Source organism: Setaria italica, chromosome II (genome assembly GCF_000263155.2).
Source record: "Setaria italica strain Yugu1 chromosome II, Setaria_italica_v2.0, whole genome shotgun sequence".
NCBI lineage: Eukaryota > Viridiplantae > Streptophyta > Magnoliopsida > Poales > Poaceae > Setaria > Setaria italica.
The window spans coordinates 40002531-40022078 of NC_028451.1; the positions used below are offsets into that span (position 1 = coordinate 40002531).

Here is a 19548-nt window from a genome sequence, read left to right on the forward strand (position 1 = left end):
CGTAACATGTCACCCAAAAAAAAGTCAAATGAAAGGGAACTGTTAACCATCAACTGCTACAGGGGGAAAACTAACTGTTTAAATCAACAAAGAATTGACAGGATTGTGAATCTCTGTTTGTTTCTTACAGCTAGTATACAAAAGAATCGACATCTGTGTTTCTGTACAAAAAGAATTAACAGATTTCTGTACAGAAATCCCATAGTCTACAGGTGAGACGGCCCTATGTCATCATAGAATACACTGCTGCTAGACATCAGACGCAATTAGACAATTGCGTCGGAACGAGTGGGGAATTCAAGGCCTCCAAGCGCAGGGATGTTGTGCAGATCCTCTGCAGAGTACAAGGGAACGAACCAGAACAGCTTTTTGGTGCCAAAGACCTGCAGTAACCTGTAGGATTACGTACAGGACTTACATGATATAAAGATCAGACAACGAATATGCCGTAAAGCTTACCTGCTCCAAGTTTCTTCTCCATCCTAGGTCATATTTCCATGAAACTGACTTCTTTCGCTCGTAGACCTGGAACAAGTTTGGTCCAATGCAATCATATTGTATTGTTTTTGAAATGCCATCAAGGGAACAAGCTATTTATCTACGGGGATGTAATGCTGAAATCACTGAGCTGCGGAGAGGAAAACAACCAAAATCTGAATTAAAATGATTGGACAGTTGGAAACCTTTTCCACGTGCTATATAATTTCCTTTGATGAATACTGCATTTTGAATCTTAAAGTCATGATGGACACATGGCCAGTTTCCAAATTAACAGGCAATCAGGTTGATGAAGTTTGATGTTTCATTGTTTCATCAAGACATTTCTTCAATCTATGACCATTAAAGCACGAGGATTAATGTTCACAGAATTACCTCTATAGAAGTCGTATTACTTGTAACAAGAGACGTGTGCATGCCAATGAAACAGAGGAGGCTCAGCACAAATGCTAAATTGAGAACTGCAATTAAGACTAGCTGTTAAGTAACTTGCACAACTTTGGGGTAAGTTTGGCACTTCCAAGGGGAAAAAAGATTTTACCAAAAGCAAGAAATAGAATAGCAATATCCCCAGGAGAGCTGGAACGCCTACTTTCATCTTGAAAGAACTCAATAAAGTTTGGAAGTAGTACCAAGGTATCCAGCACTGTCTCAGCAAATGTATACACCTATATGAGATAGAAAATGAACCTTAACAGGAAACATTGCAAGAAATAAGGTATCTAAACAGACAAACAGAAAACTATCACTATAGAAGAGGTAATAAGTAAATAAAAACATGTGTGTTTGAGGGGTAAAGAACACAGTCATGTCTCTCTGTTTTTTTTTGTTGTTCTAAGTACAAGCATGGGCTTGACTTTTAGGGCTGTTTGCTAATGGTTAACAAACTTATCTAGTAGTAGAAAGAGATCACATACTTGCATACCATTAGTTGTTGGTAGGTCAGCATGTCAACTAGGAAGTAGAAGTATAGCCAAGTATTTATTACATACTTGCAAGAATAACCAAACCACAAAAGTATTGCAAAGTATCCATTACATATTTGCAAGAACAACCAAACCATAAAAGTAATGCCAAGTATGTATTACATGTTTGCAAGAACAACCAAACCAGTACAATGGCTGAACTTGAAGGGAAAATGTTAAAGGCCTTGGTTAGCATTTACAGGCTCCTTAGTGCAGAAGAATCAAATAATTGTCAGCATAAAGGGATGAACAAACACACGTTTGAGATTGAATTTTTGCAGGTTATGTAACTTCATCTATACTACAGACTTGATTTTTTTGAAACGTTGCAACATGTAGGGTTACCTATATTTATGCTTAAGGGGACGCCCGAACCATAGGACAGCAATGAATTTCTGCTTATGCTAAAAGGGATACCATATGAAGTGTTTCAGCTGTACCAGGAAAAGGAGAAAATACTTGTAGTTCCTTGCTCCAACACAGTTCACTACCCAAATGCAGTGATGGTCCATTTTAAGCACACATCTGTTACCTGCATGGTCCAAGAACCTGGTGAAGGACTAGATGACATCTAACTTATTCATCCTAAATTTAATGGACACAGTAGAACTTAGATAAACCTTTTTTTTTCAAATAAAGGTGAGCAAGATGGCAGATCCTCAGCCAAGCTAATAAAACCAGAAAAAATCAAAGAGATTCTTGGCTATGCATCTGTATCTGGTAGATTTACTACACGAGGACTGGTCAACATTCAATGCCACTATAGCTACTAGATACTTTGCAGTAAGTTGACAGTATTTGTTAAGGAACATCAACAAGAAGATCCAGATCAGGGACCCAAAAACTGAACAGTGCCAAAAAAAAGTTAATCTAAATATGAGACATAAGTTGAATGATAGTTGCCATTCAACAGGAAACATGACTTACAGACAGAACAATGATGACAGCGGGGAGGTTTGCCATTTTGACAACGAGAGCAATAGCTAGGAGCACTTCCTTGCTCCTCTGAAGAGGAACCAGGATCCCCACTATATTCGGCATCATGTCTCCAGTTTTCAGGTACAGCACCAGGATCAGTGAAAACAACCATCAAATAGCACCACAGAATCATTGCAAGCTGCAGAAGAAACAAGATCCCTGAAGAAGTGTAAGCGAGACAGAATCAAATATAATCATGATTTGTATTTCACATTTTTAAGCCCATGCTGGAAAGCAAAAATATAATAACTCAAAGCTACCATTGGTAAAATGAAATAATCTCACAGACGCTGGAAGAATCATTTTTTTCCAATATGGAATCTAGAAACATGCTGTCGAACTTCTCTAACTTATGGAAAAGAAGGCATCTGGAGACCACTAACTTATGTGAAAATGGTATATTTAGATTTGTTATGAAAAAAATCACAACTATTTAGTAACATGCTTATATAAAAAGGCAACAGTCAAAGTTGCAGCTTGAGGATGAGCAGAAGTTGCCACATCCAAGAGAATACGCCAGTAATTAGTTTTGTGTCCAACCTGCTCAATCCAAGCAACCTTTCAATTCCTTCAGTCAACCACACTCTGCCTAACGGAACTGTTCCCACAAATGACTGAGCTGCTTCGCAAGTCAAATCTGTTTTGGCAGTTGCACAACAGCATAGGTCTAAAACTCTAAACAGTGGATATCATCATAAATCCAGTACCCACAGTGCATATGACTGAGATGCACATTTGACAAGCATAGCTTAAATTAACCCTATAATCCCAGGTAGTCATGAACTCGTGGTGGTGGACGTGCAATGTGATCAATGAAGAGACATACCAGGGAAATCAATTCTAATCCTGCAGGCTTCTACAAAGCACTAGATTGCACTTTTTGAGAGCATTACTAAAAACAGACAGTTACGTCCGAATCTTGTCAAATCTCTCGGGCTCTAGAGGCTTCTACAATTAGGCCCCATACTGCAAATTTGTCACGGCACGGTGGGACACTAAAAATAGATCTTAACAGAAAAAAGGGGAGCGGAGAAGGAGCAAGGAAGGGCGTCGGCGCTTACGAGTACGTGGAAGGCGGCGAGCACGGCGGCAGCTCCCGCAGCGGCGACGCCCCCGGCGAGGAGCATGGGCCCCCAGGCGTAGACGACGACCGCGTAGTAGGATACGGCGGCGATGGCGGCGACGAGCGCCACCATGAGGTAGCCCAGCCCGCGCAGCCCCGCGCAGGCGCGGAACGGGTTCACGTGCCGGCAGCAGTCCATCCCTGCGGCCGCCGAGCGGAGGAGGCAACGGCCAACGCGGCGGCAGCGGCGGCGAGGGAACCGGGAGGAGGCGGAGGGGGACGGGGGCTGCGTGCGTGTCGGTGGCGGCGCGCGCTGGCTGTTGCTGGTTGCCCCTGGGTGGGCTTGGTCCGTCGCTGACTACTGGGCTCAGTGGTGAGCGACAGAGATCTTGTTGCTGCCGGCGGGAGGCTGGAGTGAAGGTACGGTAATTGCTGCTTTTCTTGACTGTGACTGTGAGCATATCCAAGGCTTCACGGCATTGGAAAAAGAAAAAGGTCCGAAATCTCGAGCAAAAGAAATGGGGACAGGGGACTAAAAATTTTAGGGTTTGTTTGGAGACAGCGCTAAACTTTAGTCCTGTCACATCGGATGTTCGGATGTGAATTAGAATGATTAGATATGAGCTAATTACAAAACTAATAGCGGAACCTCTAGGTTAAATCGCGAGACGAATCTATTAAGTCTAATTAATTCATCATTAGCGAATGATTACTGTAGCACCACATTATCAAATTATGGACTAATTAGGCTTAATAGATTCGTCTCGCGATTTAATCTAGGGATTGTGCAATTAGTTTTGTAATTAACCAATGTTTAATATTCCTAATTAGTGTCCAGACATCCGATGTGACAGGAGCTAAATTTTAACCCCTGTGAACCAAACACCCCTTAGAGTAGAGAGAATTTTTGGAGTACAAGAGAACTTTAGCAGCTTCTATTAAAAAGTCACAAGCTGAGCAACTAAACGCGCGACAGAGCCAGAGGCACGACCGATTCCATGGCCGGACGCTCGGACTATGCTGCACATGACACAGCATTTTCTTCAGTAGCACGCGATCAGGTCGCAATCTGAAAACATATGTTTATTCAGAGAAACTAGTTTCAGATAGTTGAGGATTAATTATGGTCTCGAACAGCCTAGCTAACGACAGTTTGGTGATCAGCTAGCGTAACTTGGCCTGGGTCACGGGGTGAACCCGCTGGCTAACGCTTGTTGGGCGCAAAGACAACCACGATGGAGCTGGACGAATCGTGCAGGGCTGGCCAAAATGCTGGTGGCTCGGTAGCTCGCTCGGCTCGTGACTGGCTCGGCTCGTCACGATTTCCTAACGAGCCGAGCTGGCATTTTTGCTCGTTTACATAACGAGCGAGCTCGAGCCGGCTCGCGAGCAACTCGCGAGCTCAACGAGCGGAGGACAGGAAACAGGCCAGCGACGCACGAACTAGCAGCCCAGCTGCTGACCTTTCTGCTCTCCGTGCTTGCTCGATGCGCGAGGGCTCCAGATCTCGGAGGACGAGGTGGCCCTGGCTCGTGACCGAGGCTTGAGGCTTTATGCAACGGGGAATATGATCTGGTTGTTCGTCATGTGTTTCCTTTGTTCGTTTTTTTTCTAATCGGAATGATGTTTAGTTGCAAGCTTCAGTTCCAATCAGCGCTCACAAATTTACTCCTTTTCTTTTCTTTACCTTTTCTCGGGCTAGAATTTCTTTTAGCTACTGCTTCTGGTGCTGGATTCATGGATGCTAAAAGGCTAAAGCTTGTGCAGCCGTGCTTCTGCTTCACACACCGTTGCTTGCTGCCCGGCCTGGAGGCTTTCGCCCTCGCGCCGCCGCTTGGAGCGCAACCCGCCGCGGTCTTGTGCTCTCTACCACCTCAGCTCGCGAGCCCAAACGAGCTGGGTCGAGCTTTTCACGAGCCGAGCCGAGCAGCATTTTCTGCTCGTTTAGATAACGAGCCGAGCCGAGCCAGCTCGTTATCTAAACGAGCTGGAGCGAGCCGAGCCAGCTCGTTATCCAGGACGAACACGCTGTCAGCAAAGAACTGCGGCGCCACCAGCAGTTGGGCAATCCGCACCGAACTCGGAGACGGATTAGGCAGAGCATTCAGCATTGCCTGGAACAAATGAACATGCATCCCCGCGCAAGCCCTCCTACTCCCTCCCCTGCGCCGGCTGCCACTCGCGCATGCATTCCCCGTGCACTGCCGCCGCTGCCGGCGTGATCCGGCGGATGCGATCGCCGTACGCAATGAGGTCGCCAGCCGCGCAAGCTCAACGCAATACGCGTGATCCCCCTCCCGTTTCGGTCCGTGATTGCTAGCAGATCCCGCGGGGCGCCCCGTCCCCCGACGTCGTCGCCGGCCGTCCGGCGCGCAGGCGGCCGCAGGGCAGGCTCGGAGTCAGCGTCGACGACGACACGTGGCACACACAGCCTGGCGGAGACCCCGAGACACCCTCTCGGCCGGGCGCGCGCGATCATGCAAACGGCGGCATGCCGCTGTCCGCCTGTCCTGTCCCAGGTGTCAGGTGTGCCCGTGCCGTGCCCCGCTGGAGCTTCCCGTTTGCCAGCAGCTGCTTCCACGCGACGTCGTCCGCGCGCGCGTGCCCGTCGTCGTCTCGCGGGCGCCCCCGGCGGCGCGCACCCAACCCACGGCAGGGGGACGACGCGTGCAGGCGTCGATCCGTCGGTTTCTTCGGCGGTGGCGTGTTGGCAAAAAAAATCGTTTTGCCAAAATGGCAACGCAAAAACCACGCTAGCTTGAAGTTGAAGCGTAGCTGAGGAGCACTAGCACTTGTTTGTTTGTTAGGCGCCGCATGCTAGTGCTCATATCTATCAGTTTCCAGTGTGTGTGGCACGGCACACGGGTACGGCCTGCCCCTGTCGCTTGCTTATCCACGCAATATGATGCGGGTGCCGTTGGTGAATGGTGATCGAATCGGCGAGGGCGCCGTGCCGTGGGCAGCTATAGCGGTGCTCCGGAGCTGCTGCCTGCCATGATAATCTGCTAATGCATGGATCAAATTTGGTTCTCTGGACTACGCATTGGTTTTTTTAAGTGTAACTCGTCCATCTTTCTTGTAAACTTAACCTTACCTTATAAGGCAATTAATCTTTTTTTACCGATTACTTTGTCCACAAAGGGAGTACTGCACAGCATTTTAGTACAGTACTATCCGAGTCAAATAGTTCGAGTTGGGTTTTCTAAGCTGACAATGTTTTATTTTTTTTTAAAAAAAAGGATGTGAGTGTGATCTTATTTTATTTCACTCTTTTAACCCATTGATTTACATTTCGAAAAAAACCATTGATTTATTTATTGGTGCATGAAGTCTTTCGCTTGCGCGTAGTATCGTAACAGCTCTAGGTGTATTTTTAGTAATCAAATCCAGCAGTTTGCATCATTTCACAAACATGTGCAAGCACCCACCACTTGTCCACTGGGGTTTCGATGAGACAGTTCATCACTGCGACATATTGTTTTCAATACTGCTATCATGCATTTGCATGGCTTCTCCTCCTTTTCCGAGGAATACTAATACGGCATTGATGACTTGACCAAACACTGTGCCCAATCCCACCTGGCCGATCGAGAATGTTTGCTTCCAATCCTCTTCTTTTGTCTCGGCCGACCATGTGGTTAGCTTCGTAGTACGTCCCATCTTGACCAACATGCCCTGAATGAACTTGCTCAACGTTTGATGACGGCACGCGTGGGCAGCAAATCAGTGAGCAATTAGGCACCGTTTGGATCTGATCTGATTATGGATTCTGAAAATCTGGATTTTAGATGGATTTCCAAAATCTAGATTCTAGGCAAAATTTAGGTGGACTTGTTTGGATTCTTAGATTCTAAAAGCTGGTGAAATCAACTATTGAGAAGTTTTTGGGATTCACGTAATACAAAATCTAGATTCTAAAGGCGCATTTGGCAAGCAGAATCGATTCAATATCTCATGAGAAACGGCAGAAACACTGCCAAACGCAGTTTTTGCGAAACGTTTCACGTGTGAATTGTTTCTCCATTTGTGCCCGTGCGGTCGAAACGGCCAGAGGGTGGTTTCGCATAGATTCTGGCTCCTAATTATTGTACTCCCTATCTACTTTCTAAGAAACAGCACCTGCCACTCCTCGTTATTTTGGATCGTGTACTCTTTTAGAATACCGATGCACAACCCTGTATTATGACACCACTAATAATATATTCCAACATTGGGTCCATCAATTTATTACTACAACTAATGTTTTCCATCGTTTTATTTTTTCTTGTTATGACTAAAAAAACCATCCCATGTTGAAGGGTACATATGTCCATTCCACTGTATTCTCCTCTTTTCAAAATCTGAATCTAAACAACCAGCCAAACAGTTTCAGCAAGTGATTCTGTTTCTCTCTAGAAACATTTCTACGGAGAATCTAGATCTGAAACGTTTCTACGAGAATTTGGATCCCTACAAACACACCCTAAAATCTGAGCCAGAATCTGACCCGTTTGGAGGAGCTCCAGGTTCTAGCTTCTGCATTCTGAAAATCCACTCTGATCCGAACGGGGCTTTAGGCGCTGTCCAAAGCCAGTATGAACCAGTATAATGCAAGCCAAATCATTGGAGCAGAAGCGCATTCTTTTTGTTGCTCCACGTATCATTGGGCACGAAAGGTCACATGGTTGTGTCGAGTAGAACTGGGGGTCCGTCGATCATTCATTGTGAACGTGCCGATCGAGCTGGACATATACCAGAGCCTCATGATTGATCATCGAGATGAAGCTAGTGGTCGATCTGTATGCTACCTTTGTTTTTCTTTATCGCAAGTGTGCCGTTAATATCCATTGACAGTTGACACAGAGCAAAGAGGAACGAGTAGGGTAGCATTTGTTTCAGGGTGATCCAGCAGAAAGCCGTGCGATTATGTGCTGATGGGAGCCAACGCATATGGACATATGTTCAGTTGGTGTCGCTCTCCTCCTTTATACATACTGGTTATGTAGATTCATTCATGGCTTCCTTCAAGGTTCAAACTGTGTCCTCCGTCCGTGTACATTTTTTTTTCTAACGGGCTTCCTGCTTAATTAGCTTATCTACTCCCTCCATCCCAAATTATAGGTCGTTTTGACTTTTCTAAATACATAGATATTATTATGCATATAGACATAGGGTATATCTACTAAGGGCATAACAAAGTGTATGAAGGTATATCTACTAAGGGCATAAAAAAAGTGTATGAATCTAAATAGTTAAAACGACCTAACGGAGGAGTATATTATAGTTTTCCAAAACCAGTGATTGTTGGATCCGACACATTTTGAATTTTCACATGCCAAAATAATTCCATCATGAAGATATTTTTTATCCAAAAATAGGTTCTTAGTTTATTGGATATCCACGGCCTGTGTTTAATGGAATTTTGATATCGATTTACACTACAAATAAATTCTACGGCAGATTAAACGTGTCCCTTTTCTAACTTCAATATTCCACCTAGTCACAAATGCTTGATTATTTCAGGTATTTTGCATTCAATCACGGTTCCCTATGTTTGTACGGTCTTATAATATAATATAAAACAGTGGCAAAACATCCTCGTCAAAAGACCGCCCGCTACATCTTCACCCTTCGTGCTCGTGGGAGGAAGCAGCTCTGCAGCTAACACACTATCCATTTTTGTCCCTTTATTTCTCTATCCAAATTGGTAAAAAGATTTCTCTTCATATAGAGTTGCTCATTCCAACAAACTATCCATTTGCCATCTCCAAATCCCAATAGCTAGCTTCCTCTATAAAAATATACACCCTCCATCCACTCCAACAGTCTCTCCATTTCGCACTACAACAATCTCTCCATTTTGCACTCTCTTTTCTAATAATTACTGTGCGTGAGATCCATACTTTGGCAAGGCAAATTGACTTGCCAAAGGCTTGTCAAATTTGATGGGCATGTTCGCTTTAGCTTATAAGCCGGCTGAAAAGCTGAAACGGCTGATTTGTTGTGAGAGGAAAACACTATTTGGTGGCTGATAAGCCGGCTGAATAAGCTGAAGCGAACGGGCTGGATAAGTGTGAGAGGAAGTTTGACAAGTTTGGATGGGATGAAAAGCTAGATAGCAACTCTTTCTTACTAACTTGCTAAATTTTGGCAGGTTGGATAGCAGCTCTCTTGCTCTTCGATACACAAAAATACGAGCAAATGCCATCTCTTTCCGTGCCGACTCTTAGCACTACATCTTTCACCGCACAGGTAGCAAGCAACTAGTCTAGCAAGAACAAAGGGGGTCGCCAATCATTTTTTTCCTTTTTGGGATTTCACTTCTCACTGCTTGTGCGTGCACGGGCGAAACGAGACGAATCTTCACCTTTTGAGTTTTGACCATGCTCCCCTACCCTATCCTCTTCCTGCGCAGCACAGCAGTCAGCAGGCTCACTGACGAAGCACGCACCTCGCTCGGCTCGCTGCGCGCGCCGTACGCGTGAACGGCACTCACTGACGTGGCGGGGCCCGCGCGCCAGGAGGCGTGGGCTAAACTCCAAGAAACAACTGCCACCGTTCCGACCGTCGGGGGACCCCTACCGGTGGAGGCGCGTCGGCGGTCGCTTTCGGCTGCCGACCGCCCGCCCGCTGCGGAGCTGCGGCTGAGCTGAGCTGGGCTCGGTCAGACCACACCGCACGCCACGCCCCCGCTGTCACTGAACGTGGGCGCCTGGGTTGGGGCTCGACCGGGTGGCCCAAACGCCCCCGACCTCCCAAAAGAGCCACGTTTACCGGCAGAGCTCCACCGGGTCCGGATTAATACACGATGATGATGATGCTGTTTTGAGTTTCAGCAAAGCAGTTACGTAAATGCCCTTGCTCTTTACTACACGTTCATCCTCGTTGTGCTCGCAGCTACCCCCGATTTTTGGGCGTAATGATTTTTTTCCATATTTTTTTATACAAGGCACGTGTCGGAATTTAGACCCGACAATCTACCGAATGAGGTAACCGAGGTAGTATTTTGGTTAGTGGGGCTCGTCGAGATAAGGAATAAACGCAGACACATGATTTAGATAGATTCGGATCGCTAGATTACGTAATACACTGCGTCCTGTGTGTTAGTTGGATTGAATTGTTTTGGAGGGAGTTCCTGCCTCGCCTTATATAGTCGGGGGTAAGGTTACAAGTCGGTTGGTTATAAGAATACTAATCGGATACGACTAAAAGAGTTCTACTCTTATTACAACGAGTACTTTTTTAATTCTTGACTAGTTCATGCATTTTCATATATACTACACCGTCATGCGCCATGGTCTTTATGTCAGATGCATCTTGGTGTCCAGCCCCATATTTAAGACAGTCCAAACTTTCTGGTGGGTCTATATATGTATGTACGACAGTACGCAAGGCGCCGATGCATGCAAAACGCCATGGTCAATGTATGGCAAGAAAGCACACATGATATGCTCGTGGATCCGTGCACGGCCTCAAACCACAAACATCGATAGTGAGATTTCTTTTTGGCATGTGACACCTCTAAAAATAGAACTTTATTACGTCTATGTGGTACCTAGCTTTTCAATCAACTATTGTACCTTTTGAAGGCAATAATAAAGGGAGCATCACTTAGACAATGATATTCTAGGTGGTTTTCTATACTGGATTTTCACCTAGGATTTGGCAGTTTGCTTCGGTCATGACTGATTAGTTTCAAAGGAGCATGATTTGGTATATCAAGTTATGTGGTGATTTTTGTGATAGGTTTTCATGTAAAAATTTAGATATAGCCATTTTGCTCTATCGAATTGATGGACCAACTAGCCTCTAAGGAGGATCCAACTGTTAACGCACGAATCTGATAAGTAAATAAATAACATTCATAAAAACTCAACATAAGATTGATACTTTTGTAATGGAACTTGACAACACAAAGAACCTACTTTTACAAATACATATTACAAATTTATTATAGTATCCAAATTTACTCATCCACACACTCATGTCGTACACCTCCTGTAATTTGTACATGCAAAAGGGAAACCACATCCTCTAAATAGAGTAAACAACTAGAGGGGCAAATACGACATTTCCACGTTATCATCCTCCTTTCCCACCCGAAAAATCTAGCCATTAAAAAACTCACAGAAATTAGTATTCCCTTCCTCCCCTCTGGCGCCCGCTCTCTCTCTCCCCGAGTCCGCTCCAATGCCGTTGCCTCTCTCCTCCACCTCCGTATCATAAACGCCTCCGGCCTCCCCGACCCAAACCCTAGGCCCGCTCATCCCCGACCACGCCGAGCTCGCCGGAACCCGCCCGGCCCGAGCCAAATTCCGCTCGGGTCCCTGCCGATCCGGCGGTTCCCCACCCGAACAGCCCGGGGCCGCGTCCCCCCGCGGATGCTAGCCTGATCGCGTCCCCACGGTCGATGGGTTCGCCGGGGTCCGCCAATGGCAGACACGGCGAGTACGTGAGGATCCCGGAGGAGGTGGAGGTGGCGGTCAAGGGGGAGGCCGACGCCGCGACGGCCGTCAAGGCGGCCGCGGCGGCGGAGTGCCCGACGGTGCTCCGGTGGCGCGCGATCCGGTGGTGGGCAAAGGTCGCCGTGCTCGGGATCTTCCTCGCGGGGGCCGGAGCTGCTGCGGTCGTCTTCCTCGGCCCGCTCGTCATTAAGAAGGTGCGCGCTTTCGCCCCCTTCTCTCCTGCCGCCCCTTTCCGCCGCCGCCTCGATTGCTCCCGTCGCGGATCGTGCGGAGATTCGTCGCAAACTTGAGATCTTTCCACACTTTCTCTTCTAATTCTGCTCGGTCTGTGTCCGTCGGGTCGTCGATTGCGCCGCGGTTTGCGATTTGTGTAGGAATGTTTGGATATTTGCTGATATTTTCTGTTTGTGGTAGAAACAATTTCATTGTTCTATTTGTATTGATGCGGTCTTTCTTTTCGTGGCTAGCTCGTAAGAATAGGTGATGTGACTAATTTTCCCTTCGCCTCTATTATCAGCTGGAGTATGAGGTTGTTGGGCGTTCTAGGATCTCATTGTGTAGCAGAACTTAGAATAACCAGTTCTTTGGTAGTGGGAAGAAAGCTACCAATAGATTTCCTTGCGATTTCAGTTTTGGAGATGATTCGGTCGGATGGGGACGTTGGTGTTCAATGTGTGAATTTAGCATTATTCCCAGCTGGAATATGGGAGATGGAGAGATGCTTTGCCAATTCGCCAAGTTTAGACACGGCCAATGCCTTTCACAATATCTAGTGGCCCAACATGTGGGGTCTACACTCTTGGTGCTTCGGTAGTGTATATGCTTTCATTAAAAGGTGGATGGGTAGGAATAATCTCACAATCCAATTGGTTATTGATTTTTTTTGGTTGCAAAGATGTGGTACTGTTAATCTTAGTTATCAGGGACATCAGACTTACAATTCTTCCATAGCCTTTTAACTAAATGATCTCGTTTTGATCAAGAAAAGCATAGTTACAACAAGCAATGGCACATGGAAGTGGTACCTGGAAGGCTGGAACAACTACAGCTTGTCCTGGCATTTGGGCTCTGGACCCACTTCATTGAGGTCTTGCTTGGAAGCAAACTCTGTTGTGAAAGCCTGGAAGTTCAGGAGGAATACATTAGACATACTTTTTGGCAATATCTTTTTGGCTGGATGTTGAGGTTGGTGTAGTTGGTGATATAAGTTATGTTTTGCGAGCTTATTTTATTGTAGTGCGTTCAAGGATTTTAATTTATTATGGCACAGAATATTAATAGATCGCTTCAAAAGCCAATTTTTGGGGATGTCTGGTTTGGATGAGGATGTCATTGTTAATGAGTGGAGTGAACTTAAAATTGTGCTAGTGTGTAACGACTCTTGGAAAACAAAAAAAAAATCATACACCAATGAGCCACAGCTTTCAGCTAATGCTAGTGATTGCCTGTGATTGGCTTTTAAGATATGAATTAATGCTCCCTTATTGTTTGTGCTTTCACAACTACATAAATTGACCAGAATGGTCCTATAATGCTATTAGTTGTGACACCATTTTGTTATGGAAGGATTGGAAGTGCTATCAAATTTATGTTTACAGCTCTACCCACAATTGGTAAGTAAACCTTATTACCCCTTCCAAAGGTTTACAATATCAGGTTGGACCAGATGCTTATGTACAATAGGACAATAGCACATGCAAGGAGCAGCCATAAATAGAGGTCATGTGCTTGTGGACGCTGCTTGTTTGCAACCTTTGAAATAAATTATATGGGACAGAGTTCTCGAAGGAAGTTGATCAGTTATGCTAAATGTTGGACTCTTAACATCTCCAGTTCAGCAGACCATAGAACTAACAATATCATTGTGTTGAATGGAAGTGAATTGGTTGCATCATTTATTTATCTGCACCAAATGGGTGTGACCACCTTATAGTCAACTTGAATAGACCGGTTACTTGGCTTACTTCAGTAGCTTTCAATGCCCTGATATCCCTGGAATTATGTTCTTAGTTTCTCGCTGACCTTGATTTCCACGTTGTCATTGACAGGTTGTTGCACCTATTCTTTACTGGGAATCAACAACTTTCAGCAGACCAGCTATTGCTCTAATATGTTTTGGCGCAATCGCCTTATTCCCAAGTGTTTTGTTACCTTCTTCACCCTTCATGTGGCTTGCGGGGATGACTTTTGGATATCTTTATGGCTTTTTGATAATCACAGCGGGGATGAGCATAGGCATGTCATTGCCGTATTTTATAGGCTCTGCATTTCACTGTAGGATACATGTGAGTCTCTTACTGTAATCTTTTCTCCCTCACGTTTTATCCAAATAGAATAGGAAACTGATTACTTGATTTTGAAATTTTGGTTGAAAATTGCCCTGCAGAGATGGTTGGAAAAGTGGCCAAAGAAAGCAGCTTTTGTAAGGCTTGCTGGTGAAGGAGATTGGCATCATCAATTTAAGGCTGTTGCTTTACTCAGGATTTCTCCATTTCCATATATAGTTTTTAACTACGCTTCTGTGGCTACGAATGTCAAATATTGCCCATACATAGCTGGTTCCATGGCTGGAACCATACATGAAACTTTCCTTGCAATATACAGGTATGTACATAACATATCTCCTAGCCCTTTCTTCCTCTGATGATGTAGTATTTCTGCCTTTGTGTGGTGGTGCCCATTGTGGTGAATTTGTGTTATTAAACTAATATGTAGCACCTATTAGCACTTTAGGTGCAACTTTTATCATGTTATATCTGATTTACTTTTTCGTGATCCGTTTCTCGTAATTGTTCATTGATTGTTTTCGTAGTCGTTCATTGGTTTGTCAATTAGCTTGTTCTATACCTGATATGCTCTTGTTTATAATATATGTTTTGGTATGCATGTTTCTTTTTTAAATCGACAAGTCATGATGTGCAACCTATTCCTTGCTATTTTGATATGATCAACTGAGCATAAACTTCAAAAAAATAGAGCTGTTGTAAGATATATTTCCTGTATCTCTATCAATCTTGAGAAACTAACCTCTGTCAATTTTCGAGCAGTGGAAAACTTCTTCAAAGCTTGGCTTTGGCAACTAGCCAAGGCTCCTTCTTGTCAGTGGATCAGATCATCTACAACGGAATCGGCTTCACAATCGCTGCAGCTTCCACTGCTGCGATCACTATCTATGCAAAGAAAGCGCTTCAAAAGCTCCAAGCGGAGGATGAGATATTCTGAGCTCAAGAGCCTGTGCTCTGGATCAAACCCGAGAAGCTAGTTTCCGTTCAGGTGTACTATGTATAAACACTTGCTACTAATCTGGTTTCCTGCGTCGACTACCTGACTACAACCATCAGAGGGGAGGGTGATGCAGCAATTGTAAAGAAAATAGACCCAGAAAACACTTACGTTTTCCGTTCTTTTTCTTGTTTTGTTTTCTGTAGAGAGAACCATCAACTTCATCAATGTATTGCTTTGCGCGATGTATATTCTAAAGCGAAACTTTCTCCTTCCCTTCAAGCTGCTTGTAAGTATAACAAAGATGTGGACTGTTGGATGCCTGCAGCGTCGATATCCACAGCTTTCCGCAGGCACGATTCGCGTGTTCTGTAGGGATGCATCGTTATGCTCCTGCAACGTTTGGACAATGCAATTGTTGTGTGTTTCTAGCTTGCAGAACTCTCTAACCAATAGCTTATACTTGCCCTCAAATTCAATGCTATTTATATTCATGCAAGGACAATTGATTTTGAACCAGTCGTCACCATCTCAATAAAGGAAGAAGTACCTGGTACAGAAATAAATCACCATTGCTCCATTAATATTGCGTACGATAACCCAAATTAAGCACGTGTTCAAGCGAATTTTCTATAAGCTTGAAATATGTCAGAAAGTAACTGAAACCTTTCTTTACCCAATTTGGGTGCAGATCACGCATCTTTAGCGCGCACTCTCTCTCTCTCCCAAATTACAATTCGTTTTGACTTTTTCTAGGTAATATTTTTTCTACGTATCTAGACATACTCTCTCTCTCTCCCAAATTACAATTCGTTTTGACTTTTTCTAGGTAATATTTTTTCTACGTATCTAGACATAGATATATCTAGGTGCATGGTAAAAGCTATGAATCTAGAAAAGCCAAAACAAATAGTAATTTGTAATTGAGGGAATATTTATATCATTAAAACATGCACATCCAAGAACACCGGGCAATTTTGAAACCTGAAATATAATCCACATTAACAGAACAGAATCACCGCACATCCAGGAGGTAATTGAATCTCCACAGGGCATCAAATTAAGGATCTTCCACTTGTTATACAACTGACAAATCACACAATTGTGCACAGGCCAATAAAGGTAAAACATCAAAAAGCACAGTATCCAGTCTCAGGTTCTTCCATTGGCTTCTTGGGTCACAATGCGACATTGTCAGTTCAGGGAGGATTTATCAGATCATGCCGCATCGCCTACCTGAAGGCCGAAGGCACGACAAAGCTAAATCAAACTATACACCTAAGAGTGAAATTTTCAGTGACAGCTAAAGGGAAGTTCTTGCGGCTTCCTCCCACAAGACACTGTGCTTGCTTAGTGAGGTTATAGCTAAGACCACACTACAGTCTTTTGCGGATTACATGCAATAAGAAGCGGGCGCTAGTTGCCAGCGCTGTTATGCTCTTTCTGCGACTACTAATGCTGCATCAATTATGTAGACTGCACTGCAGCAGGTGCTGCCACTGCAAGCTTCTTGCTACTTGGAGTCTTGTCATCAGCCTTCTTGGCACCTTCGGTAGCCTTGCCAGGAGTGGATTTCGATCCTGATGCAGAATCAGGCTCGTTGTCTTCGACAACAAGCTGTACAGGACGTTTGCGGCCACGATGCATATGGCGCTCACAGTATTTCTCGTTTGGGATAGTACTTCTCCAGCATCGCCACTTTTTACCATCTGTTCGCCGGCACCTCCCAGGTTCCGGCTCAGGGTTCTTCCCAAAGTCCAAGCATAGTGTTGCCAAGCCCATCACTGTTCAATGCAGTTATACAGATCTGTTAGGATGCCTAAATAATTCATATACATGAATCTCCAACATTATGCATTTAATAAGGTGCCTTAAGCCTAATTCAACCAGGTTCCTTCACTAATCACTACCTCTAATTCAACCAGGAATACTTTGGTGAAGTCGTCCAAAAATTCAACAGATTTTCACAAGAGCACACAGATGATGAGACAGGTTAGAAGGCATACAGGTAGGGTACTTCTGGGCGCCTTCAGAGGATGCACCGGTTACACTCTTCCATATGGGGAAGACGAGGTGAGTAGGCACAGGTACTCGAGCAGCCATGTACTGATACACCCGGGACTGCTGCTCTAGCTCCTGAAGTTGCATTGCTGTGAATGCTGCACCAGCACCATCAGGGATCGATGCCACGAGAGCTTTCATTTCTTCCTGAAGTGCTGCTATTGCTGCAGCTGTAACCAAATAAATAAAAATTCTCAGAGGTGCTCAGAGAAGAACTTCAAGGGCAAATGGATATAAACTCTGAATACATAGATGCATGCTCGAGTACTTAGTTCGAACAGCGAGCACAAAAAGACAGACAAAACAATAGGTTGCATAACATTAATAAGCTTCAAACTCTTCATTGTATCAGGGAAAGCTAACATAACAGCGAAGGAAGTGAAAGGAAGGTCTGGCATGGCTACAAGTCAAACAAACCTAATAAAGGAGTTATAATAAAACAAACTACCTTTTCTGAAGCCATTAACCTTTATAAGTAACTAAGAGAATTAACAGATTTGTACCACAACAATAACTATGATGTTTTGCATGTATTCTCAGCAACAGAACAAAACTATTAATACAACCAGAACAGAGCAAGAGGAAAAAAACCCTGAAATCCCCTCGTACATAACAACAAAAGGCGCTGTTAAATCTGTATAAACGACAAGTTACAGTGTAGATACACTAAACAAATAACCTCAGCCTTGCGAGGTGAAACAAAACTGCTGTGCAATTTATTGGCAAGTAAAGTTACCAGCACCCAAAAAGAATATTTTCTTTCCTTTTTGTTTCTCGGCAACTGTTTCAGTAAAGGGAAAGACATCAAGAACTAGCACTACTGTATCCATGCATCTGACAGCCGATACACTAGCAGCAACAGCGGCAACTAGTAGTCTAGTACTACGGCCAATAGCCGGGAGAGAAGCTCTGCAGGAATAGCCACCGTACCTTCCTCCGGATCCTCGACGGCGACCGCCTCCGGATCCTCGACCAGGACCAGATCTCTGCACGCGCCGTCGTCCTTCTCCCCCTCTCGATCCGCCTTCTCCCCCTCCGATTCTTGTCCCGTCCCTTGCGCTACGGCCTCCTGCAGAGCCTCCCCCTCAGCGGGCGCCGGCGCCACCGGCGCCGCCTCTAACTGGGGGTTATCCCCTCCTCCGCCTCCACCTCCGCCGCCGCCAGACGGGTTCTTGGCCTCCCCCTCCGCCGCCATGGTCGCAGCAAAACGGCGGCGCGAGGGAGCGGGGGGAAAGGTATCTTTGTGGCGCGGATCGGGGGGGTGGGGGTAGGGGTGAGGGGGGGAGGAAAGGCCGGTGATACGGCGCTCTCGCTTTGACGGGCGCGGGTAGGGGTGGAGGGAGGAGGACGGGGGCGTGCAGAAGGGGAAAAAAGATGGGGGCACTGGTGTTATCAGGTGCGGGTGCGGCGTTCGGAGGGGAGGGGAAGCTCTCGAACCCAAATCGCTAGGTGCACCCGGGGGTTTGGGTGAGACTATGGCCGCTGGATTCTGGGCATTGAATGGTGGTGCATTGCTGCATTGGCATGGGAACGGTAAGGTTTTAAAAAGACATGCTTTCTATTTCTGGAGGTGCTGTGTGTGAGCATCGGTTTCTTTTGTGTTTTTTGTTAGTGCAATCAATCACATTAGATTAGATTATTTGGTTGAGACCCAGAGGTGAGGATGGAGGCTTATATGGTTCCGTGGACTTCTTTTCTTTTTTTTTTCAGTTGAAAGAGTTACATGATATTATATCCAACAATTATGTATGATTCTTAGTACTAGCAATCCAAAATTTTGGAGATATTAATAATGAAATATTTTTTCTAGGAATTTTTTGCACCACCTTCTACATTAACTTCCATACTTGTTAGGGGTGATATACGTATTTGAAAAAATGAGAGAGAATCATGAATACTAGCACGTCTTCAATTGTGCTTGCTAGCATGCACAAAAAGATCATTACTTTCAAAATTATTTTTATATTAAACATATAATGAAGCATATTAAAATCTTATAGCATCGTTATTTCTTTGGAATTTAATTGTATCCTGTGGACTGAACCTAAATATTACAAAAGTAACCTACAATCGCAGTCGTTTGCTTAGCAATATGCTGAGGTATGTCGTGCCACACCTATCCTAAACAAAAACGTTATAAAACACCTTAGCAGGTGAGGTGAGATAGCATGCATCTACATCATAATTTGGATGCATGCCTAACCAACCAATGTTTCTTCCCTATAATACAATTTTTTAATTGCTTTACACCAGTTCTGGATGGTTTCAGATGATTATACATATGTCATCTTACATAGCGTGGAAACACATATTATCG

General features: G+C 44.8%; 3 protein-coding genes across 8 annotated transcripts; 1 reads left to right on the forward strand and 2 right to left on the reverse strand.

Moving 5' to 3' along the window:
* Nucleotides 1-24: 24 nt before the first annotated feature.
* On the reverse strand, nt 25-3994 carry LOC101778865 (probable protein S-acyltransferase 12). 6 transcript variants are annotated; one of them, XM_022824495.1, is made up of 7 exons: nt 3503-3994; nt 2391-2600; nt 1904-1995; nt 1040-1166; nt 874-959; nt 460-525; nt 25-383 (listed from the first exon to the last, which is right to left on the reverse strand). In XM_022824495.1, exons 1-7 carry the CDS (start codon nt 3963-3965, stop codon nt 267-269), a joined length of 1161 nt encoding a protein of 386 aa, XP_022680230.1. In that variant the 5' UTR covers nt 3966-3994; the 3' UTR covers nt 25-266. The 6 variants fall into 6 exon arrangements, 3 of the variants coding, with proteins under 3 accessions (XP_022680230.1, XP_004957652.1, XP_022680231.1); XM_004957595.3 differs by having other exon boundaries at nt 2391-2580; nt 3503-3849; XR_002676500.1 differs by having other exon boundaries at nt 301-383; nt 460-628.
* A 7622-nt stretch (nt 3995-11616) lies between these two features.
* Nucleotides 11617-15601, forward strand: LOC101779273. Its single transcript, XM_004957596.2, has 4 exons — nt 11617-12142; nt 13997-14233; nt 14335-14552; nt 14996-15601. Exons 1-4 carry the CDS (start codon nt 11894-11896, stop codon nt 15168-15170), a joined length of 879 nt encoding a protein of 292 aa, XP_004957653.1. The 5' UTR covers nt 11617-11893; the 3' UTR covers nt 15171-15601.
* Nucleotides 15602-16204: 603 nt separating this feature from the next.
* LOC101779662 (growth-regulating factor 11) lies at nt 16205-18585 on the reverse strand. The gene is made up of 3 exons (XM_004957597.3): nt 18162-18585; nt 17177-17401; nt 16205-16954 (listed from the first exon to the last, which is right to left on the reverse strand). The coding sequence occupies exons 1-3, from the start codon at nt 18424-18426 to the stop codon at nt 16638-16640; spliced, it is 807 nt and encodes a 268-aa protein (XP_004957654.1). The 5' UTR covers nt 18427-18585; the 3' UTR covers nt 16205-16637.
* Between the last annotated feature and the right edge of the window lie 963 nt (nt 18586-19548).

Coding starts and splice junctions, on each gene's coding strand:
- LOC101779662 (XM_004957597.3), bottom strand. CDS start 18,426: ATGGCGGCGGAGGGGGAGGCCAAGAACCCGTCTGGCGGCGGCGGAGGT. Junction 17,402..18,161: donor CGTCGAGGATCCGGAGGAAG/GTACGGTGGCTA, acceptor ATTTGGTTACAG/CTGCAGCAATAGCAGCACTT. Junction 16,955..17,176: donor CGCCCAGAAGTACCCTACCT/GTATGCCTTCTA, acceptor TGCATTGAACAG/TGATGGGCTTGGCAACACTA.
- LOC101778865 (XM_022824495.1), bottom strand. CDS start 3,965: ATGCTCACAGTCACAGTCAAGAAAAGCAGCAATTACCGTACCTTCACT. Junction 1,167..1,903: donor AGTATTTTCTCCTTTTCCTG/GTACAGCTGAAA, acceptor TATCTCATATAG/GTGTATACATTTGCTGAGAC. Junction 526..873: donor GTAATACGACTTCTATAGAG/GTAATTCTGTGA, acceptor AACTTGTTCCAG/GTCTACGAGCGAAAGAAGTC.
- LOC101779273 (XM_004957596.2), top strand. CDS start 11,894: ATGGGTTCGCCGGGGTCCGCCAATGGCAGACACGGCGAGTACGTGAGG. Junction 12,143..13,996: donor GCCCGCTCGTCATTAAGAAG/GTGCGCGCTTTC, acceptor TGTCATTGACAG/GTTGTTGCACCTATTCTTTA. Junction 14,553..14,995: donor ACTTTCCTTGCAATATACAG/GTATGTACATAA, acceptor ATTTTCGAGCAG/TGGAAAACTTCTTCAAAGCT.